The following is a 24,538-nucleotide window of genomic DNA, read 5'->3' as shown; positions in this document are numbered from 1 at the left end:
GCACATCCCACAGATGCTCGATTGGATTGATATCTGGACAATTTGGAGGCCAAGTCAACATCTCAAACTGGTTGTTGTGTTCCTCAAACCATTCTTGAATCCATCAGATTAGGCCACCTTTTTCCATTGCTCTGTGGTCCAGTTCTGATGCTCACGTGCCCACTGTGGACACTTTTGGATGTGGACACTGATCTGCACATCGCCATATGCAATAATCTGTGATGCGCTTTGTGTTCTGACACCTTTTTATTCAAACCAGCATTATTTTTGTTTGCGCTACAGTAGTTTTTCAATTAAATCAAACCCCTTGCATCTATGAGCCTGGCTGCCTATGATCGTGTTGCCAGGAACATCCCATAAGAGCTTTTTGGAGTTGCTCTGACTCTGGTATCTAGTCATTACAATTTGGCCGTTGTCAAATTTGCGCAAACCTTACACTTGCCCATTTTTTCTATTTTCAACACATCAACTTTAGGGTCAACATGTTCACTTGCTGCCTAATATAGTCCATGCACTTTCAGATGCCATGATAACGAGAAAATCGGTGTTATGCGCTTTACCTTTTAGTGGTTTACCAATAACTTACCCATCTGACTTGTATGGCTTTATACCGATAAACAATCACATTTGTCTCTGCCCTAGAGGAACTGACATTCTATACACCAGTCAGAGAATGCACACTAAGCCAACAATAGGTGGAAGCCACATAACACCCCAACAGTATCCTTTTGGACTTTGGAAATTTACCTTTGAATACATCTAAAAATATACATTATACAGCCGTAGTCAGAAGTTTTGAGAATGACGAAAATATTAATTTTCACAAAGTCTGCTGCCTCCAGAATGTTATGAAGTGTGATCAGATGATTTGCAATTTATTGCAAAGTCTCTCTTTGCCATGAAAATGAACTTAAAGGGGTTGTAAAGGAAATTTTTTTTTTCATAATAAGCATCCTTTACCTGCAGACATTCCTCTTTTCACTTCCTCATTGTTCGTTTTTGCTCAGAAGTTGCTCTATTTCTTCTCTGTTCTGTTCACTTCCTGCTTGTCTGATTTTACTGACCACCGTGAAGGGAGGCTTTACTGCGGTGGTCAGTAACGTGCTCACCCCCTCCTGGGAACTACATCTGTGTGGCAGGACGCTCTCTACGTATTAGAGACTTCAAGGAGGTGTGAATTACTGGGCGTGCCGCAATTCATACTGGGAAATGTAGTTCTTACATGAACGAACAATGCAAACCAGGAAGTGAATGAGAGAACAGAAACTAGAATGCCGGAGGTGATATAGATGAAGGAATTTAATAAGTATTTACTCGTTTTTTAACAGAATCATTACACTATTCTGTCTGTCTACCTTGCAGACATTAATTTTAGGCAAAAATTTGTTTTCCTTTAGTGACCCTTTAATCCCATAAAAAAAAACATTTCCACTGCATTTCTGAAGAAGGCTTCAGGGTGCCCAAAAAAGTCCAGCAAGTGCCCTACAGTTGATTCAACTGCGGGGCCGTGACGCCACCAGTGCAGAGATTTCTCAGGAATAGCAGCTGGCAGGTGTGAGTGCATCTACACACACAGTGAGGCAAAGACTTTTGGAGGATGGCCTGGCAACAAGAAGGGCACCAAAGAAGCCACTTCTCTTCAGGAAAAACTTCAGAGACAGGCTGAATATTCTGTGAACGGTACAGGCATTGGTCTGCTGAGGATTGGGGTAAAGTAGTTTATCTGATGAATCCTCTTTCCGATTGTTTGGAGCATCTGGAAAAAAAAAAAACCTTGTCCGGAGAAGAAAAGGTGAGCGCTATCATCAGTCCTGTGTCAATCAACAGTAAAGCATCCTGAGACCATTCATATGTGGGGTTGCTTCTCAGCAAAGGGAGTGGGCTCACTCACAATATTGCCTAAGAACACAGCCATGAATAAACAATGGTAAAAAAAACATCCTCCGAGAGCAACTGCTCCTAACAATCCAAGAACAGTTTGATGACGAACAATGCCTTTTCCAGCATGATGGAGCACCTTGCCATAAGACAAAGGTGACTTGGGGAACAAAACATCTAAATTATGGGTCCATTGCCAGGAAACTTCCCAGAACTTAATTTCATTGAGAATTTGTGGACAATCCCTAAGAGGCAGGTGAACAAAAAAAAAAACACACATTTTGGCAGACTCCAAGCATTGATTATGCCATCAGTCAGGATGTGGCCCATAAGTTGATTGACAGCATGCCGGGGGCGAATTACCAAGGTCTTGAAAAAGAAGGGTCAGCGCTGCAAATATTGACTCTTTGTATAAACTTAATGTAATTGTCAATAAACGCCTTTGGCACTTATGAAATTCTTCTAATTATACTTCAGTATACCATAGTAACATCTGACACACACATTTGTGATAATAAAATTTGTGTCATTCTCAAAACTTTTGGCCACGGCTGTACACCTACAGTATATGTATAGTGTTCTTGGAAGGAAATAAAGGTTGTACCTCAGATCTATCATGCCCCCTTAATGTCTGTGTTTGCCATAGCAACCATTTTCTGCCATGTTCAGTGTCTTCTAAAAATTAATACTAACACCTGGCTGGTTGCAATGGCCAGAACTGACACTTTTCCTTATTCTAGACATTAAATCATTTTTGTCTGATGAAGGTGTGTCATCTGTGCTGTATATTACTAATGATAAACTGTCTGTGATACTATGCTGATGCATAGTATTTGCAACATATAATTGATCAAAGGGGCATGCTATGGTTAAATCTCTAAAATGTGTGACAATCATTTTCGATTAAGTTTTTATCCACATTATGGGTTTGGTTAATTGTAGTACATTGAACTTATTCACTCTGGTGAAGTCTTCTCTTGATTGTTGACTTTGACACACATACACCTACCTCCTGGAGAGTGTTCTTGATCTGGCCAACGGTTGTGAAGGGCGTTTTCTTCACCAGGGAAAGAATTCTTTGGTCATCCACCACAGTTGTTTTCCGTGGTCTTCCGGGTCTTTTGGTGTTGCTGAGCTCACCGGTGCGTTCTTTCTTTTTAAGGATGTTCCAAACAGTTGATTTGGCCACACCTAATGTTTTTGCCATCTCTCCGATGGGTTTTTGTTTTGTTTTTTCAGCCTAATGATGGCTTGCTTCACTGATAGGGACAGCTCTTTGGATCTGATATTGAGAGTTGACAGCAACAGATTCCAAATGCAAATAGCACATTTGAAATGAACTCTGGCCCTTTTATCTGCTCCTTGTAAATGGGATAATGAGGGAATGACACACACCTGGCCATGGAACAGCTGAGCAGCCAATTGTCCCATTGCTTTTGGTCCCTTAAAAAGTGGGAGGCACATATACAAACTGTTGTAATTCCTACACTGTTCACCTGATTTGGATGTAAATACCCTCAAATTAAAGCTGAAAGTCTGCAGTTAAAGCACATCTTGTTTGTTTCATTTTCATTGTGGTGGTGTATAGAGCCAAAAATATTGGAATTGTGTCGATGTCCCAATATTTATGGACCATGACTGTATGTTTATCCCTGGCATAAATTCACTTACTGTTGATTGACTCACAGCCTCTGCTATTTTTTTTATTATTATTATTATAATAATAATACTACTTTCTAAGGTTAATTTTAAACTTTCCTCCTGCTAATTTTGAGGTCATGTCCCCCCATGTTCTTAAAATCCTGCCCCCCCTGAACCCTATTCATATCTCAGGGAGAACATGCAGCTGTTCCACATTTATTAAAAGCAGTTACATAAATAGACATTTTCTCCCATTTGTCATATCAGATGATGTTTTCTGTGTGCAGTCAGGTCTAGTGATGACATAGCAGACTGACACTGTTCCATGTTCTTGACAGCTCCCATTTTTTTTTTTGGTTACTAATTGAGATAATAGATGTAGATGTAATATTGTACAATTTATGGGCCAACCTCAGCAAATCCTCATTATTGATACATGTAAGTTATTCTATGTCATAGTCATGATGCTAGATGTTAAGTCTGCAGACTTTATAGTGTAATTCTACTCTTTTTATTATTACAGCAGTTAGTAATGGAAAATAATGCATTTTTACAACAGCTTAAGACATGAGCAGATTTTATATGTAATAAGATCAGACTAAGTTCTTATTGCAGATTTATCCTCTCATTCCTGCAATATCTTTCAGGCTCTGTGGAATTATTTCCTTTGTAGAAGTCTCCGTCTTCCTCTTCATATGTAGTATTAAACCAGGATAAACCTTGTTACTAATTTTTGCGGTGTCTTTCCAGTTCAGCACACAACAACCTGCTTTCCATGAAAAGTGTGAGATAAATAGTAAGGTGCTGCTAAGGGCAAACCTGGAGTCTAATTTACATCTCCAGTCAGAGGATGTTTGGCTCCCATCCCCTTGATGGTGACACAGCTGTTGGCAAAAGTCAAGAGCATGACCACGGCACATATAGCACAGCACAAGGCAGCATGCCCTTGGCAATTTATACTGAAATGAAAAATCTTACTGCTGCAAGGACCAATGCTGCTTTTCCTTTTGGTTAAAGGGGATTTCCAAATGAAATGGAACTGCAATCTTGTATTTGATGTATGATCTATTTAGGACCCTAGAAAATGGTTTTGAGGCCTGAAGCACAAACGTCGAGGGTCAATTGGTTGAGTAGTAACTTGTCCAGGAAATATTTTGGATACAAATGGTTGCATATACTGTTCATGTTTATCTGGCTGCTAGGTCAGGTTGACCCATGTCTTAAAGTGGAGGTCCACCCTAAAAAAAAATAGCCAAAAAGGCTACAAAAAATTAGGATTTTTTTTTTTTATACTTACCAGAAGCAGCTGTTACCAGGCAGATCATCCTAATCTGCCACTATGTTGTCCATGGTGGTCTTTTCTTTTCCTCCTTGTGCTGCCTCCTGGGAAATGGGGAGCAGTGTCTTCTGGGACCTTGTGTTTGTTCCAGGAGACATCCGCTCATTCACATAGCGCCACGCACATGTGCAGTAAGGAACCGGGAAGTGAAGCCGCAACGCTTCACTTCCTGATTCCCTCACTGAGGATGGCGGTGGGGCAGCTGAGTGATTGCACCCTGGATGATAGGTAAGTGTCCTTATCAAAAGTCAGCAGCTACAATCTTTGTAGCTGCTGACTTTTAATAAAAAAATAATTTTTAAACGACGAACCCTCCGCTTTAAGGGTTTTTAGAGTTCTAACCTAGAAAGCATGAGGAATTGTGACTTCACTAGCTGCATGCTTGTTCTAGATAAGTGATTTAGAGCAGTGTTTTCGCAACTCCAGTCCTCAAGGCGCCCAACAGGTCTTCTTTTCAGGATTTCCCTCAGATGACACCATTGTGGTAATTACTAAGGCAGTTAAAACGATCAAATGTCCTGTGCAAAACAATGGAAAGCCTGAAAACATGACCGGTTGGGGGGCGCCTTGAGCACTGGAGTTGAGAAACACTGATTTGGAGCATTAAAGCCAGCTAGGCAACCAGTATTCTTGGATGCAGGAAGGGATGGCAGCCCTTCTCTCCTGAGTTTTACTGTAATATGTAGCCTGGAGCGACAGGAAACCCTAAAATGACTTTGACATGGAGACCTGTATAGTGTAATTCAGAGCACCATTGTTATCAGTAGAGTTACCCTGCAAAACCAGGTTTCACAAGAAACACACATCACCAGCCTTTTCTGTATAGGGAAAGATTGTCCAAAACTTACCAAGGCATCAAATCAAAGTTGCAGTTAGCCTTGTCGTAGCATATGTTGTTATAATATACTACAACTGTGCTTTAATAGTGACAACATGAAGGTATGTTCTTGTCATCCAACAAAGTTCTAATTTTGTGTTTCATTTTCCAGAGGAGCGCTGGAGGCCTATGTGCAGAGCGTGAAAGCCAGAGAAGGCAAGGAATTTGCTCCAGTTTATCCAATCATGGTTCAGCTTCTTCAGAAAGCCACGTCCACAGTACCATAGCGGTGTCATCAATGACAACATCCTTACATGTAATTTGATTGCAAGGTTATAAGATAGATATATGGAAATGGGGGAAATTTTTCTGATTTGTTTGCTTTCAGGGAATGACATATTTCAGGAGTAAACAAGATGCCTACCAATATTACTAGAAATGTAGTATATATGAGGCTTGTGAAGAAAACTGGAAGCATAGTTTTGAAATGGAATATCTCAGTTGAATACAGTTATCTTATTTTACTACCTATCTGAATCTAATATACACTATTAGTGGTTCATGGACAGTTTATTTGATTGAAGTATAGGCAAAACTTTTATTTTTTTCCCATTTTTAGGTTATAGCCAGTCGGATTTTTTTTTTTTACCATCTGTGTCCCATTGCTGACATCTCTCTTCACTTCCTGTCTCATAGGCAAACGGGAAGGGAGAGGAAATCCCTGCAAATTAAGGGAATTCTTTGGGGACTCCCAGGCCATCAGAACTCTACCCAAATCTAAAAGAAACGTGTTGCCTTTAGTTATACTTAAAGAAATCTATTAAGCGTACAAAATGTATTACATTGGGTGTTGGGTGCAAGAGTTATTAGGCAAGTTCCAAATTTCTTCACAAGCATGAAGGACGATACCAGTGTGATGAGGTTCTGATGGATGCAGCCATTGTGTCGCATACAAATTTTGAGTCGGTGAAACCTATTCACTGAACCACTTAGGGGCTACAATGGGCTTCTGCCAGAGCCTCACCACACACAATTGTTTATCTTTGTGACATGGTTCAGTTGAAGTAAGAATTTGCCCAAAGCAGTTTTTTTTCCCCATTTTGGGTGGATATAAATGATTCCATTGGCTTTGTTTTCTTTGGGGCCTCTAAAAGGCAAAATTCCCTTTCTAGAGTTCTTGCTTGTATATGTCAGTGATGCCCTTTTAAGAAGACAAAACCACTGTGAATTATTTTCATGATGTAAATAATGCTCCACACATGCATGACCTTACAGCCTCCTAAGGAAAGATGAGCAGGCTGTGTAACCGCTATATTCCCTTCAAAAAAATGTCATTGATATATATACGGTATATAAAATAAAATGAACTGTTTGATTATAAAATGTATTTAGTAAAACGGATGTAATAAAATTTTAATCTTTCCTTTTTTGAATGTGTTGTGCTATGCCAATGAACACCAACAAACACACGGAACACCATTTCAACAACATTTATTTGAAATATACAAGTATATACTGTGCAAAAATTACTGGGGCATTATATTGAGACGTCAGACAATAAAATGGTTTTACAGCCGTGATTCTCAAGCTATGATTGCAGCACATCTCACAGCCATACAGCCAGGACCCACAATAAATGCATCTGTTTGTTTCAACAGCTGCAAGAAGTAAAGTGCAAGTGTTGCACCAGAATTAAGTGCAAAGTCACCCCCCATCATATAGGACATTTTTTTTTTCTTATAGCAAAATAAATTCTATCTGTAGATTCTGTAGCCAACTAAATTACTAAACTTTATGCTTCAACACCTTGGTTTTCATAGGGGTCTGTAAGAAATAGCTGGCCCCTTTTTCCATAAGGAAGCTAATGATCCACTTGCCATAGTACAAATAGCCGAGTGGCAATGAATAGTCAGTTAGTGCTCCATGCACTTTGCATTAAAAGACACGTCAGAAATATATAAATTCTAACGCCAAAGATAATTAACTCTGTGCAATACATATTAATAAGCAGTAGGGTCGATAAACAGCAGTTATATGATCTATACGTTCCCATTTTTTTTTACCTGGTTGTTTTATAACAATACACGGATACACACCTCATTGTAGCACCACAGGATATCAATTTTTTTTCAAGCCTAGGTTACCTGATATATAATTCTTTTTTTTCAAAATAAGGCAATTTGGTTTAAAATATTGATATTTTTGCATATGTAATGCTATACTTTAAAAAAAGAAAACCTTCAGTCATATCAATTCTATGACGCTGCAGTTAGTGTGGTTTTGTCACTTTTCCACAATATGTCGTCAGATTTTCTTCCTCTGTGCAGACGAACAGCAACTTTCCAACAGGATCCTCCACTACATTCATATTTAATGCTGTTGTGAGCCCTGGAAGAGATGCAGAATGTTTCAATCACTAGTCTCAGAAGGGTTAATTGCTTGCATGATACAAGTTAGATCAACAGAATGTTCAAACACTGCCACAGACCAGGAAGAATGGGGCACCAATAAAACAGATGAATAAAATATGAGTATGGAGCAGTGATATCACAAACTAATAAAATGGGATTTAATCATCACTTTAAATAGAAACCAACAAACATTTCATTGATGCTTGCAATCACAACTGTCTATTATTGCACCAGTTAACAGGTGAGGCCAAGGAATAATATTAACCACTTGCTGCCCGCCCTATTACAAAATGACGGCGGCAAAGTGGTCTCAATATCCTGACCCGACGTCATATGACGTCTTCAGGATATTGAGCCGCAGCGATCGATGTTGCGGTATGTCAGTCTGACACCCCGCAACACCTATCTAGGTAAAGAGTCTCTGACGAAGACTCTTTACCACGTGATCAGCCATGTTCAATCACGGCTGATCACGATGTAAACAAGAAGAGCCGGTGATCAGCTTTTCCTCACTCGCGTCTCAGGGACACACAAGAAACAATTGTTTTCAATGTGTCCCATCTGCACTGCTGCATTTTATTGCAGCACACAGGCTCAAATTACACTGCAATGTGAGGCAACACAGCGCCATCTGACATTATATGAAGTGTACAAAACGTACTTCACTGCAAAGTTTGTTTTAAAAAAAGCTGAATCGTGCACGACACTGGAGGGGCTGGAGTGCTGAATTTCTCCAGCTGCTCTGTGATTTGGCCCTTAAAACAAGCCCTCGCAGATGTCCCCAGCTGTAAGCACTGTGGCTTAACTCATCCTCAAAGTTTACAGCAGAAGCACTTTTGCTTTCAGTTTCCTTCTTCCCAGCAGTTACTTGGGGCACATCCCCTTTATCAGCTTGACCATTTACCTCCTGAGTCTGCTACATACAGTATATCACAAAAGTGAGTACACCCCCCCTCACATTTTTGTAAATACTTTATTCTATCTTTTCATGTGACAACACTGAAGAAATGACACTTTGCTACAATGTAAAGTAGTGAGTGTTCAGCTTGTATAACGGTGTAAATTTACTGTCCCCTCAAAATAACTCAACGCAAAGCCATTAATGTCTAAACTGCTGGCAACAAAAGTGAGTAGTGAAAATGTTCAAATTGGGCCCAAAGTGCCAATATTTTGTGTGGCCACCATTATTTTTTCCAGCACGGTCTTATCTCTCTTGGGCAGGCGTCTACAAACTATGGCTCTCCAGTTAGCAGGAACAAAAATTCCCATTATGCCGAATCGTGTCGGTCAATGTCAGGGTTTTACAATGCCTCATGGGAGGTGTAGTTCCGCAACAGCTGGAGGGCCATAGTTTGGAGATCCATTGAAATAGTTTGGAACAAGCTTGTGCAAACAATCTATTACTTTCACCAAGTGCTTCAGTGTCTCTATGCACTGTATAACTTCAGCTACATAAAATACACAGTGCTGGGTTCCGACTGCGAGACAGACTTCTTGTCTCACACCAGGAACAAAACAGTCTGGCTGAGCGGTGCTTTTGTATTCTGTGAATGAATACAAACCTTCCTCTGACTGAGTGGGAGGATCAGGATGATGATATCACACTCTCAGACTTGGCCAATCAGAGGAAGCTTTGTATTCATTCACAGAATACAAAGCTGCCTATGAATGGCTGAGCGCCACTCAGACTGTTTTGTTCTGGGTCTAAGACTGGAAGCGGGAACTTAGCACTGTGTACTGAATGTACGGTAGCTGAAGTTACGTGCAGTACATACACTGTAGAACTTAGTAAAGCAGATAGTTAGCTTGTTTGGACTAGCTTGGTCCAAACAAGCTATTTAAAATGACATGAAACATGGACATCAGCTTTAAATTCATTTTATCAAAGCAAACTTTTAATATTGTATTTTTATTTATGCCCATTATTCAACTCCAGCTTTTGAAACCTGCTACAAGTCGCTGTATCCAGTCTTGGAAATACAGTATATGCATCCTGTAAAGGCTTGCTTTCATACTGTTCATTCATATTTTTGCATAATATTGGAAATAAAAACAAGTGTATTTTCTGCAGCAATCTCAGTCGTATGCTGACGACACCCAACTCTTTTCCAGAATTTTGGCAGACTCTCCTGCAGCTGAGGCTGGGTTGATTGAGGGAATGGACGCCATTAAAAGATGGATGGGGCTCAATTTCTTTCAGCTCAACCAGGCCAAAACAGAGGTGCTGCGGTCCGGTAACATTACGGGAGAGGTTTGGGTGTTATCATGGCCTGACAAAGGTGGGGAGTTTCCTAAATCTGCATCTACGGTGAGGACGCTGGGTGTCCACATTGATAAGGGCCTAACCCTGGGACCACGCGTGGACCAGGTGGTCAAAACTTGCCACTTTAAAATGCAGCTGCTTCCCCACTTTCTGCCCTATCTGACTGATCAGGCCAGGATCGCTGTGGTGCGCGCTCTCATCCTTCCGCATCTGGACTACTGTAACGGGCTGCTGGCTGGTTTACCTCTCTCCCAGATCAAACGCCTACAGAAAGTCCAGAATCAAGCAGTAAGGTAAGCCCTCAATCTGAGAGGCCACTGCCCGACCTCTGTGGCAGCGGATCAGATTCAAGGTTTTAACCTTAGTTTTTAAGGCGTTCAATAAATTAGGTCCTACTTACCTCCAGGCGAAATTGGCAAGACATCTCACTGGCCGTTCATTGAGAGCGGCCACTCAATTGCGCCTGGAGGTCCCAAAGTTTAGATTAAATGAGGGGGGGGGCAGAGCATTCTCGAGGTTGGGACCTAGAGAGTGGAACCTCCTGCCGTTGGCTCTTGGGCAGACCTCAAACCTGCTCCAGTTCAGGAGGGGACTGAAAACCCTTCTGTGGACTGAGGCTGGGTATGGCTGTGCGACAGGGGGTGGAAACTGACTGGCTGATAGGGTTTTTTTTTTTCTTCTCTGGCCTTTTTTTATTCTTTTACATATTTTTTTTTTCTATTTTTATTTGATTTATATTATTGTTTTTTTTTTGTTTTGATGTTTGTAATTTTATTGTTGTTATTGTATGTACGGTGAATGGCACCTGGTCCCGTCGCCGGGTAGCGTTTTGTTACTTATGTGATTCAACGCTTAACAAAAATATTCAATAAACAATAATAATCTGTTTTAGCCAACTGCAGGGAGCGGGGACCAGAAAACACTACTATATTGGAAAAGCTACCCAGGGACCAGGACACAGCTGTACATTCTCTCCCCCCCCCCCCTTTTTTTTTTTACAGCCTTTAAAATTTCAATAAACGGAGGCTAAATGTTAAGTAATGTTGTTGATAGTTGCAGTGTCAGTTTTCATTCTTCACAACAAAAAGCCTCAAAAAATGTACAATGCAATTTTAAAATAAAAAATTCATGCACTGATGGATGGCATTTTTGAAAATGCTGTGCCCCGATTCAAAAATCTGGCATTAGCAAAATGACTTGTTACTCACTGAATTTGTTCTTTTTCTCTTCCAACAGTCAGGATTTAAACGTTTTTGTTCTTCAGCCAAAGCTTTAGCTTCTACTGTGTATATCCTCCTTTCCTCATTCTTCATCTTTTTCCACCTGTCTCCAAGTATCACACTTATGGCTCTGGAAGAGAAAGTATGTCAAAATTGACTTAGACCAGGTCTTTGTTTTACATACAAACTGATGCATTAATAAAGTTTGGTTTACAATCACAGCTTCTCCAACTAGGACTGGAAGATATTAGGAAGAGTGCTGACCATGTGGCTCAGGTACAAACTGCTTTAATACGAACACTAGGCACATAGAAAACTGAAGGCCCCCTTAAGACTTTACTCCTCCCACAGGTCTCCTGCTCAAGTTTTAGGAAGCAGTACGAGAGAGAATGATAGTAGTGTCCCTAAATAGAGTCTCTTTTGTACTCTTAAAATTATTATTTTTTTTTTGTGGGACACGGCAACAAGAAAAAAGTGGAAAAGGGAAAACCAAGGGCAATAAATAGCTGTGAAGCGAGCGACTGCAAATCCATCAACCTTGTAAAACTTTGAAAACGTATGTATAGAAGACCAAGTCACAGCCATTCAAATCTGAGAGACAGAGGTCTTATGAAAAGCAACCCATGAAAACACTCACTGCCCTAGTGAAGTAGGCTTTAACAAGGAAAAGGATACACTATATTCCACAACTCGTAGGCCTTTACAATAACTTACAAATAGTGGATCTGGGCAACTAGAACAGACATATTGGTTCAAGGATTTTGCTCAGAGAAACACTGGATTTTGTTCAACGCCATGAAAATCTTCAAATCGCAAAGTTTTGTTATAGAATTGAGCAAATAGAACCACTATAAAAAAAAAAGTGGATACCATCAATCCCAGCACTCGCATGCAGCTCCGAAGGGAAAATTTTGTTGCAGGAAGAACTTGGCTTGAGAGTTATTCAGGATCCAAGCAATGACAAGAAATGAAAGTCTCAAAGTTCAGGATCTAAAGTCCTCCAAGGTTAGTATCGCAATTGAAACATTGGCGTCCAAAGTCAACGTCAGAGGTTTTCACAGCAGCAGATCGTCCAGTTACCCAATGACTGGAATATATCTGAGTCGAAGGAGACCCAGAACTGGTGTGGGGACCTTTGCGATACCCGTGAGGCTGAGGAAAGGTGGAAGGGAAGAGCTATAAACTGATAGTGGTATTTAACCATGGCAAAGTAAAGATGACCTGAAAAGAGGGGAATGTGTAAACACACATCCTTTATGCAGATTATAACAAGGCCTTCTTACACGACTACTCCAACAAGCACTTAATCCAGAGTGCCCTACAGATCTAAACAGAAAAAGGGTTGCCTGGGCAAGCATCCAGCACCTTATTGAAGATAAAAGTTCAACGTGATGACCATCTGTCCAAGCAATGAGTGTCAACACTAGCAGCCACCCGATCCCTGCCTAGCAATTTAAACCAAAAGGACAGATTCCACCTAGTAATAGATTTTGGACTTTTCTTTCAATTTCTTGTCAGTAGGGTTCTATATTCTATAGGAATGGTCAGAGCTTTGTTAAGGCAAGACACTCGTGGGAGGATTGGACTCATGAAAAACTCTGCAAAGGGCTAGAGTGCCAGAAACGGTGGGTGGATGTTTCCAATATTTATAAACAAAACCAATAAATGGAGAATGAGGAGGAAATTACAAGCTCTGTGAGAAGCAAGCTCAGGCAACATGTTTGGGGACGGAACGGTGGACTCTAATTTCAGTGGAACGCACAGCCTTCATTAGAAAATAAAGTTTCCTTTTGTTTTGGCGAAGCAACTGCTGACTGAATTCCGCTAGTTCTTCTCTTCTAAGTAAGAGAGAGCCAATGCTTTGGACAATGAAGCCTTTAGAGCAGATGTGTCAAACTGGCAGCCCTCCAGCTGTTCCAGAACTACAAGTCCCATCATGCTTCTGCCTGTGGGAGTCATGCTTGTAACTGTCAGCCTACGCAATGCCTCATGGGACTTTTAGTTCAAAAACAGCTGGAGGGCCACCAGTTTGATTAGAGGATCCTTAACAGAATCAGAAATATTGGGCATCTCCACATGCATCCGATTCCATGGGGCAAGGTGGCGGTGGGCATTTTACAATCTTTGTGATCAACAGATCATTCATAAATTCTTGCATAACAGAAGAAAACACCTTCACTGTGAGGCAGAGAGGAAGAACTGTGAGGGAGAAGGGGGCAGGTCACAGACAAACAGTTCCGACTAAGTTGCTCAACGTTGCACTTATTACAGATTAGGTCCCGATAAAAGAAGTGGAAGGGTATTTGCTTTGTGGCTGTAGGCAAATCCATTTATCAGGACCTAATCTACAATAAATGCAATGTTGAGCAACTTTGCAGAAAAACTTAGGGCTAGATTCAGGTAGAGGGACGTAAGTTTGTGCGGCGTAGCGTATGTTATTTACGCTAAGCCGCCGCAATTTAGAGAGGCAAGTGCAGTATTCACAAAGCACTTGCTCCGTACGTTGCGGTGGCGTAGCGTAAATCTGCCGGCGTAAGCGCGCCGAATTCAAATTTTAATTTTTTATGTAAATAAAACATGACCCCACGTAAATGACGTTTCTCACAAACGGTGCATGCGCCGACCGTGAACGTATCCCAGTGCGCATGCTCCCAATCACGTCGCAAATAGTCAATGCTTTCGGCGTGAACGTAATTTACGCAAAGCCCTATTCGCGAACGACTTATGCAAACGACGTAAAATTTTCAAAATTCGACGCAGGAACGACGTCCATACTTAACATTGGCTATGCCTCATATAGCAGGAGTAACGTTACGCCGGAAAAAGCCTTACGCAAACGCCGGAAAAAAATCAGCCGGGCGCACGTACGTTTCTGAATCGGCGTATCCAGCTCATTTGCATATTCTACGCTGAAATCGACGTAAGCGCCACCTAGCGGCCAGCGTAAATATGCAACTAAGATACAACGGCGTAAGAGACTTACGCCAGTCGGATCTTAGCCTAATTTCAGCGTATCTTGCTTTCTGAATACAGAAAGAAGATACGCCGGTGCAGCTTTGAATTTACGCGGCGTATCAATAGATACGCCGGCGTAAATTCTTGCTGAATCCGGCCCGTTGTGTCTATGACCTGTTGCTTGCAGCCAAAAGAGCTACAAAAATTCAAGGAAAACACACGGACCAGCTGAGCCAGTGGTGTACTAGGGGGTAAATCAGCACACATCTTGTCACTTCAGATGGCGCTGTAGGAATAACTGTACTGTGCCTACTATCCAAAAGAGAAGCCCTGTATTAGTGAAGAGAAAGGCTGTAGTGCTTCTGTTACACAACATGTTTGAAGGCCTGTGTTAAAACATTAAAGAGGAACTGCAGTCTGCTCACACAATTTGTAATAAAAACATCTTTGCCATTCTGAAGCTTCCCTCCAATCACTTTACATATTATTTTATATATACTGGAATTCTGTACTTGCCAAATAGGCTGCAAAAATCTCCCTCCACTACGTCAGGCTGCAACCATTTTATATATAGGCAGCTGAAGCTGATGGCTGTTCACTTCCTGGATTTACATAGGCACACACTCTGCAGCCCTCATTGGCCCTCTTATGACTCACCCCCCTCCCTTCCTGGCAAACTCTCACCAGTGTGTGAGAGAGAGCTGTGCTGTTTTAAGCCTTGGCTAATGAGCAGACAAGAAACAGGAAGTGGGCTGTATAAGGTATTTAATGGCAGAAATGTTTTGAAAAAAAAAAAAAAGAAGGGCAGAGGATTTAATAGATGGAAAGATGAAAAAAAATGTATGAAGGTCCGCTTAAGGACCAGAAGGATTTGCCCCCTTAATGACGATGCAGCCCTGCGTCGCTTTAACTCACAATTGCGCGGTCGTGCGATATTGTACCTAAAACAAAATGTATGTCCTTTTTTCCCCACAAATAGAGATTTATTTTAGTGGTATTTGATCACCTCTGTTTAATTTTTTTTTGCTATAAACAAAAAGAACGACAATTTTGAAAAAAATTAAAAAACAATATTTTTTACTTTTTGCTATAACAAACAAACCCCCCCCCCCCCCAAAATATAAAAAAAAGCAAAATTTCTTCCCCAGTTTAGGCAGATATATATGCTTCTACATACTAAAAAAAACAAAAAAACGTATATTGATTGGTTTGCACAAAGGTTATATTGTCTACAAAATAGGGAAATTTTGTTTCTAACTGTAGGGGGCTGGGACTGGAGGAGGAGACAGATCGCTGTACCTAAACAGTAGGAACAGAAGATCGGTCTCTCCTCCCCTGATAAAATTGAGATCTGTCCATTTACATGGACAGATCTCCGTTCTGTCTCAGGAGTGATCGCGGCCAGCATGTCCCCGCCTCCCTACAACTTTTAAAGCGGCCGACGTATAGCTACGGCGGTTTGCCCAGGGAAGCCAACCTGCCGCAGGATAACAGCGGTGGCTGGTCCTTAAAGGAGTTGTAAAGGAAAAACATTTTTTTGCTCAAATGACTGTTTACAGGGTATAGAGACATAATAGTTAACTGATTCCTTTTAAAAACTATTAAAAATAGATACAAATCAATCATATAATGTACCTGTAGTTTCAGTTTCGTTTTTGCATGTTGTTTCCTGCCTCTCTGCTGTATAGAGCCATAGAGAAGTGATGGTTTGGAAAACAAAACTAGAAGCTCCCAGTACTGTGGTCCAAAGGAAACAGACAACCAGGAAGTGTCCAGAACAGAGAGGAATTACAGCAACATCAGAGCAAAAACGAACAATGAGGACATGAAACCAGGACTGCAGTAAGGTAAAGGAAGCTATTAAGCAAAAAAAAAAAAAAAAATCCTTTAGTGACCCTTTAAGTCAGGGGTCTCAAACTGGTGGTCCTCCAGCTGATGTGAAACAACAAGCCCCATGAGGCTTTGCTAGGCTGACAGTTAGAAGCATGGCTCCCACAGGCAGAGGCATGATTGGACTTGTAGTTTCGCAACAGCTGGAGGGCCACCAGTTTCAGACCCCTGCTTTAAGTGGTTAAAGAAAAAAAATGTTTACCAAAGCTTCAGCTTAGAGAAACTGCTGTAAAATCGTTCAGAGAAGCAGTATGGCCCCAACTGCTGCAGTATCAAATGCCTGAGAAGAAGAAAGAGATAGGAGATTGAAAATGGCTGTTAAAGGCCCAAAGAAAGCCCAGCCACCAGAGTAAAGCATACACACAGTTCCCCATTGGCCAGAGACTGAATAAAGAGGAGGGTTCCCTTAAAATATAAAAAGCCAGAAGAAAGGGAGAGAACTGAATTCCCTTTACAGCAGTCAGATACAGCCTCATCCGTAAATTCTTCAGGGAAATAAAGGGAAAAAATGCTCAAATCTCAGCCAACTACTCACAAGAAATGTTCCTATAGACATACGGGATAAACTGCCAAGCTCTGGTCCCGATAACTTGTCAAAGAATCCCCAGATAACCTGGTGTCACCTGAAAACGCAGAGTTCGGATTAAATTGGAACACAGACGGGTTGTCACTGCTGACTGCAGGACCATCGCGGAGAACAACCAGAATACGAATGAACTGGGAAAACTTGCGCTCTTTGGCTTACAGAAGAACTTCCAGGCTTCCCAGGTTACAGATTTAGCCAAGCTTAGCCACCTATTTAAATGGGCTGAAAAAGGTGCACCTACCAATCCTGACCGCGTGCTACAACGCACGTCCATTGGAAAGATGCATTGGGGTGCCATTCAATATGAATGGCATGTAAAGTGTGTTGCCATCAAGTTTCTTTTTCTTCTCCCTTATTTTGTTTGAACTGAATGGCCTCTTTCCCACCAGACTGGCTATGTACCGTGTTTCCCCGAAAATAAGCCCGGGTCTTATATTAATTATGCCAACAAAAGACACAGTAGGGCTTATTTTCGGGGTAGGTCTTACTATGTAATGTGATGTCTTCTCTCCCCCCCTCTCCCTCCCTGCCTGTCAGAAATCCCCAGTGTGAACTGAGTTAAAATGCTTGTAAAATTCTCTAATCCACTCTATTACAGTATTATATAATGTACAATGTGTGTGTTTCTGTAATATAATTGTTCCAAATACCTTTGTTATAGAGCCGCTCTGTGCTTCTGTTAACTGCCGGAGCTCTCTTCCCCGCAATTATATTACAGAAACACACACATTGTACATTATATACTACTATAATAGAGTGGATTATAGAATTTTACAAGCATTTTTAACTAGGGCTTATTTTCAGGGTAGGGCTTATATTGCAGCCCTCCTGGAAAATAACGCTAGGTCTTATTTTCAGGGTAGGTCTTATTTTTGGGGAAACAGGGTAACAATGGGCCTGAAATGAGTACTGAGGAGAGAAATAAGGGGCCACACTGGTTGTCCTCCATTTTCAGTAAGAGGTAACAATTGACAGCAACACTAATTTCATATAAAGACATTATAAATTCTTTGTGCTATAGTCATATATGTTTTATAAGTGCTCTGGACAAATTCTCCACTAATTAAACAGAAGAACAAAGTATACAATTTAATAGGATTATCTGCCGCTTTTTTTTCCCACCCATTTATTACACCCTTGTCAGAACATTATAATTAAAATGTGGTTAGACTTTTTTTTTGGAAGTTTACAAAAATATTACCCATTATATATATTTACCTGATTAAAGCGGGGGTTCACCCAAAAATCTATTTTTAACATTACATTCAGCCGAGTTGTCCTAATGACAATGGCTGTTTATTTTTTTTTCCTGTACATACCTTATTTCACCGCCGCTTCCGGGTATGTCTTCTCCGGGACTGGGCGTTCCTATCTGATTGACAGGCTTCGGACCGTCGCATACTACGTGTCACGAGTTGCCGAAAGAAGCCGAACGTCGGTGCGGCTCTATACGGCGCCTGCGCACCGACGTTCGGCTTCTTTCGGCAACTCGTGACGCGTAGTATGCGACGGTCGGAAGCCTGTCAATCAGATAGGAACGCCCAGTCCCGCAGAAGACATACCCGGAAGCGGCGGTGAAAATAAATAGGGCTGTGGAAATTAACTTTTAATTAATCGATTAATCTTTAATTTTTTTGATCGATCAAAATTATTTTGATTTGTACTCCGCTGGCTTCAGGGAGTTCCGTCGGAGATCCGGTGACGTCACGGACACCAGCGAGGCTTGCTGTGTCCATCTGAAGGGCTCCTTTGCTGTGCCTTCATATCTGCATGTCGGCGGGACCTTACTATCTGCCACATGCAAGGGCTGTTACACTTCCCTCTATCAACCTGGGATTCTACAACCATCCACTGGGAGTTGTGATAGTTCCCTTCACGGGACATCTACATGCCGACGGACTGATGTTAACTTCTCCTCATCTGGATTCAGCAGTGGCATCGTTGTACACATTTTTATACCAGTATCATACTTAGCTACATGTTTTTATGACTGCTTTTGTTACAGTTTGGTATTACTCGCACCATTTTTACAGTTTATGTAGCTACATCGATTTTATCTCCAGTGCAATATTTATTTTGTTACCTACTTGAAGACTATAAAAGTTTTAATGCTATTCCCATTGAGCGCTGCCTTTGTGTGTTTTTTGTATCCTGCTATCCATTTTTCCAGTTGTTGGTAGCTGCACTGGGAATCAGCCTGCAGGGAGATCAGCTAAAAGTAGTTGGATCTGTATGTGCGTTATAATTAATCGAAACACCGAAAAAAACGATGAATCGAACACAAAAATTTTGATCAGTAACAGCCCTAAAAATAAGGTATGTACGAAAAAAAAAAAAAAAAAACAGCCGATTGTCATTAGGACAACTCGGCTGAATGTAATGTTAAAAATTTATTTTTTTGGGTGAACCTCCACTTAAAAAAAAAAAAAGCTATTATAGCTTGTTTAACAATTTTTTAAATAAACCTTGTGGGGTGCATCCATGATATTCAGTTTGCAAAGCATTCCCAGCAAGCATTTTGGCAGCCTCTTTACAGCGACTCATTAAGATGATGTGTCCTGTTAGTGGGGAGAGAGAGGGGGTGTGTCTGCTACTCTATTTGTGGCTTTGTGTTGCACTGCCTGCAAATGGTATACAATAAATATGTGTATTCTGAGCAATAATTACATATATATATATATATATCACATACACACAGAGTATCTCACACTAGTGAATACACCCCTCACATTTTTGTAAATATTTTATTATATCTTTTCAACTTGTATAACAGTGTAAATTTGCTGTCCCCTCAAAACAACTCAACACAGCCATTAATGGCTAAACCGCTGGCAACAAAAGTGAGTACACTCCTAAGTGAAGAGTGCCAGAGTGCAGCACAGGGCGTCAGTGGCGTCACTAGGGTTGGTGTCACCCGGTGTGGTAAAACATGGCGTCACCTCCCCCTCTGTCTAGGCTGCCCAGCACCAAGCAGGCAGCGCACGGGCACGGGGCGCACCCCAAACCAGCCCCTGTAAATGATAGTATAGGGCAGTATAGTGACAGGTTAGGGTAGTATATAGTGGCAGGTTGGTGTAGTGGGGTGGTATAGGACAGGTTAAGGTGGTATAGGGCATGTTGGGGTGATATAGGGTAGTTTGGGGTGATATAGGGCAAGTTAGGGTTGCATATGGCAGGTTGGCGTGGTATAGGGGCAAGTTAGGGTGGTACAGGGCAGGTTGGGGTGGTATAGTGCAAGTTAGGGTGGCATGGGGCAAGTTGGGATGGCATGGGAAAGGTTAGGGTGGTACAGGGCAGGTTGAGGTGGTATAGTGCAAGTTAGGGTGGCATAGGGCAAGTTGGGATGGCATGGGAAAGGTTAGGGTGGCATTGGGCAGGTTGGGGTGGTATAGGGCAAGTTATGGTGGCATAGGGCAGATTGGGGTGGTACAGGGCAAGTTGGGGTGGCATGGGAATGTTTGGGGTGGTACAGGGCAGGCTGGGGTGGTACAGGGCAGGCTGGGGTGGTACAGGGCTGTTTGGGGGGGTACAGGGCAGGCTGGGATGGTATAGGGCTGTTTGGGGTGGTACAGGGCAGGCTGGGGTGGTACAGAGCAGGCTGGGGTGGTACAGAGCAGGCTGGGGTGGTACAGAGCAGGCTGGGATTGCACAGGGCAGGCTGGGCATGTCAGCTAAAAAAAACGAGATGGTGTCACCCCTCTAGCGGGTGTCACCCCGTGCGGACCGCACCCCCCTAGCAACGCCTCTGCAGGGCGTACACTGTGGATGCTTGCTACCCCGGGAGGGGGATTTGATCCGGTGAGTGCGGGAAATACCAGAGCACGGAGGAAGGGTGCACTGAGTGAATCACCAGAACAGTTCATTAAGAGTGGCATGCAGCCCTTTGCACGGATTATACAGCACTTTATATTTCAGCATTAAATTATACAGAAAATTAACAATTCAGCACGTTAAAGTTATATGGACTATTTGAATCAGCGATTTATTTAAATTGTCCATTATTAGTTTTCATATGTGGTACATTTTTTACTATTAACCATTTCTATATATGCATTTTCTGCACTATATTTATTCACTTATTTAATTTTTTCACTTGAACATTTATACCAGCACTCACGTGCACACCACAATTTTTCATTATTTATGACTCACACAGAAGGCGCCACCACCTACTAATCCCCTCTTTCACACCAAGTACCAAGTTGGTGATGGCGAACCTTGGAACCCCAGATGTTTTGGAACTACATTTCCCATGATGCTCATGTACTTTGCAGTGTAGTTGAGCATCTTAGGAAATGTAGTTCCAAAACATCTGGGGTGCCAAGGTTCGCCATCACTGTACTAAGTCGTGTTTTGCGAAGGGGTCAAATATTTCACTCATTAAAATGCAAATCAATTTAGAACTTTTTTTAAATTGCGTTTTTCTGGATATTTTTGTTATTCTTTCTCTCAGTGTTAAAATAAATCTACCAATAATATTATAGACTGATCATTTCTTTATCAATGGGCAAAATCAGCAGGGGATCAAATACTTTTCCCCCCTCACTGCATGCCCCATTAACAGGCTGAACTTGCATCCGCTGTCTGACCTTTTCAACAAGTGCTCTGCCATTTATCTGACATGAACTATTTCACCTCAGGCCATTGACTGGTCTCATAATCATGCTAAACTTCCCCAGTAAAGAGTAACAAGCAGGATATTGATCTAAGGTCAGATTGGCTCATGTTTATTACATCAGTCTGGGCTTGTGCTCCACCGAAGGAATACTCTGCATAGGCTCTCTCGCAAATCGGCTTCTACAATCATTACGGAGCGCTCTGGAAATCCCTGATTATATCATTAGTTGTGTATTTCTACAGATGATGCATGAACAGGTACAAACCATCAGTTATTGAAAATGCAGATGGTTTGCAGTCTTCAAAATTATTTTTGGTTGGCAAAACAGGAATACAAAAGGTTTTGAGCCCATTACCTAACCTCCCCCCGTGAATATTGTGCACAATAGCGTAGTTATTTTCCCTGCTTCAATTATTAATTTCAAATAGCAAGCCTGTTATGACTAGTTTATAAAACATATTCCAGAAGTGAGGCTTAGGCCTTGTACACACGACCGAACATGTCTGCTGAAACTGGTCCGTGTGTATGGCCGACCAGACAGGTTTCCAGCGGACATTTGTCCAGCCAACCGTTTTGCAGCGGACAAATGTTTCTTAGCATGCTAAGAAACATGTCTGCTGGAATCCTGTCTGTCGGACATGTTTGGTCGTCTGTACAGACTCACCGTACATGTCCGAGTGGCCGCCATCCCTCGCATGCGTCGAAGTGATTCGACGCATGCGTGGAAGCATTGACCTTCCAGCGTCGCCGCGTCATAGTCGCGGCGACGACGCGGACACGTCACCGCGCTGTCTGTCTGCGCGGATTTCGGTTTGATGGTGTGTACAACCATCAGACCGAAATCTCCCAGCGGACATGTCCGATGAAAATGGTCCGGCGGACCGTTTTCATCAGACTGTCCGCTGGTGTGTACGAGGCCTTATTGTTGTGGTAATTATCAATGCAAGATTTTTTTATTTAATTGTTTTTGGGGGAAAATAGCAAATCTTAGAAGGCTTCTTTACTTTTGATAACTTGTTTAAGACAAGATGACCAATTATTCTTTAATTCCATATACACCCAGTACCAGGGCCGGATTTCCCACAAGGCCAGGCCTCGGGGCGGCACCGCGCGGTGGAGGAGACAAGTCATTTTTCAGTGGTGCGTGTGGCGGCGGAGAGAGATTACATCTTCTCTCATTGTCCGCACTGCTGTTCCAACTTCCGCCCTTACTTACAGGCTGCGTGACACAGAAGAGAGAGAATTATGTCATCTCTCACCGCCCGCCCGCCCTCACTCGAGTCTCATGTGCCTCTGTTTCACAGTTAACCTGCAGCTAGTTTCCCCACGCGGGAGAGGGGAGGCTGACAGCGTTGTACCTGGCTGCAAGTACTCTGCAATGTTGGAGGGGGGGGGGGGGCTTGATTTTACATGCAATTAGTGACAAACTGGTACTTTTTGGGTGGCAGCCAGGTAACTGTGGCAATCTCCATTCTGCTAGCAGGCAGTGTGGCAAGTGACATCCCCATCTGGTGGCAGGCAGTGTGGCAAGTGACATTCCCATCTGGTGGCAGGCAGTGTGGCAAGTGACATTCCCATCTGGTGGCAGGCAGTGTGGCAAGTGACATTCCCATCTGGTGGCAGGGAGTGTGGCAAGTGACATTCCCATCTGGTGGCAGGGAGTGTGGCAAGTGACATTCCCATCTGGTGACAAGTGACGGTGGCAAATAACAAGCTCAGGGCTCACACTCATTCAGCTTTATGGTGAGTTGAACTATTTCATTTTATATTACAATGTAATGATAGAAATAATGCATTTCAATCACCCTGACACCATAACAACCATGGTGCCGGAATGATTGAAGCACTAACACCAGTCATTGTCTGCGAATAATCGTTTTTAAATGACCCGGGCCCCTTCTTAAGGAAACTCTTCATATTCTCTTGGACTTCACAAATTTTTCCAGATTAAAGGGTAAAATTGGGGGAAATGCCAACTCATTCCCATAGATCCCGAGGCACGCAGTTTAGCTGACAGCACTTTGCCTCTTATGGGGGCAGGCAGACATGATTAGATATCTGGGTATTGCAATCTCTTCAACCCCTCCGAATACTGTGAACTAACTTTAGTCCCTTTACTGGGGAACATGAAGATTAAATTGAAGGCTTAGGGCTAACCTTCCACTTTCCTTAGTGGGACATATTTATTTAAGATGAAACTGCTACCTGGGTTTCTTTATGTTTTACGACATTCCCCTACTTGGATTCCCAAGGAATACTTCAAAATGACCAACTCCAGTTTAAGGCTGGGTGCACACTGCTGCCAGATGTGGCTTTCAGCAGGTGGTCCGGTGCATCTCGGCAGTAGAAAGAGATCTTTAATTTGCAGACAGCCTTGGAGCGGTGTACTTTACTTCCCTGTTCTCCTTTTCAGGGACGGATTTCTTGCCTGAATTAGGCCCTGAAATGGAGCCAAAGATGCACAGGACTCCTGTGCAAGCCGCTCAGCAGCCGTCTCAGAGATATGTGAACTGGCTCCATAGAGAGCCAGTCACAATCTCCTGTCATGTAAATTATATGCAAAGAAACCCGCATTCCAATTCGCATTAGTGTGAACCCAGCTTAAGTTCTTTCCTTTGGAGCTCCCAGCAACCAAGGTTTAAAATCACAATGTTACAAAGACCCTGGTTACAGGGTGGATTAGCATTTTGCGATCTCTATAAATATTTTTTGCCCACCATGCTAATGCATGCCCACAACTGGCTGATAGCAGAGGACTCCAAAGCTGCGGTAGTTTTGGAAGCATCCTATGTAGGCCCCTACGAGGCCCTTAAAAATCTTATATATAGGGGTCAACTGCATCTCTTCCTCTGACAGTGGCAATGAAAGCTGTCCTGTGGGCGTGCTTGGAAAGAGCAACGAAACCCCCCCCCAGAATGTC

The 24,538-nt window shown here is 42.3% G+C and overlaps 2 protein-coding genes across 2 annotated transcripts in view; one reads left to right on the top strand and one right to left on the bottom strand.

Moving 5' to 3' along the window:
• The window catches only part of COG5 (component of oligomeric golgi complex 5), a 480,035-nt gene extending 473,699 nt beyond the window's left edge, over window positions 1-6,336 (top strand). The window contains exon 22 of the mRNA XM_040343536.1: window positions 5,848-6,336. Coding sequence (XP_040199470.1) covers window positions 5,848-5,962 — 115 coding nt within the window. The 3' untranslated portion in view covers window positions 5,963-6,336. The remainder of the gene's footprint in view (window positions 1-5,847) is intronic.
• Window positions 6,337-7,150: 814 nt separating this feature from the next.
• Window positions 7,151-24,538, bottom strand: part of HBP1 (HMG-box transcription factor 1) — a 56,469-nt gene continuing 39,081 nt past the window's right edge. Inside the window, exons 10-11 of the mRNA XM_040343535.1 lie at window positions 11,558-11,699; window positions 7,151-8,063 (exon numbers count right to left, since the gene is read on the bottom strand). Coding sequence (XP_040199469.1) covers window positions 8,046-8,063; window positions 11,558-11,699 — 160 coding nt within the window. The 3' untranslated portion in view covers window positions 7,151-8,045. The remainder of the gene's footprint in view (window positions 8,064-11,557; window positions 11,700-24,538) is intronic.

The sequence above is a fragment of the Rana temporaria genome, chromosome 3 (assembly GCF_905171775.1).
Source record: "Rana temporaria chromosome 3, aRanTem1.1, whole genome shotgun sequence".
NCBI classification, from domain to species: Eukaryota; Metazoa; Chordata; class Amphibia; order Anura; family Ranidae; genus Rana; species Rana temporaria.
Note: the sequence above shows the minus strand (reverse complement) of the source record. Positions and strands in the feature narration are given on the sequence as shown.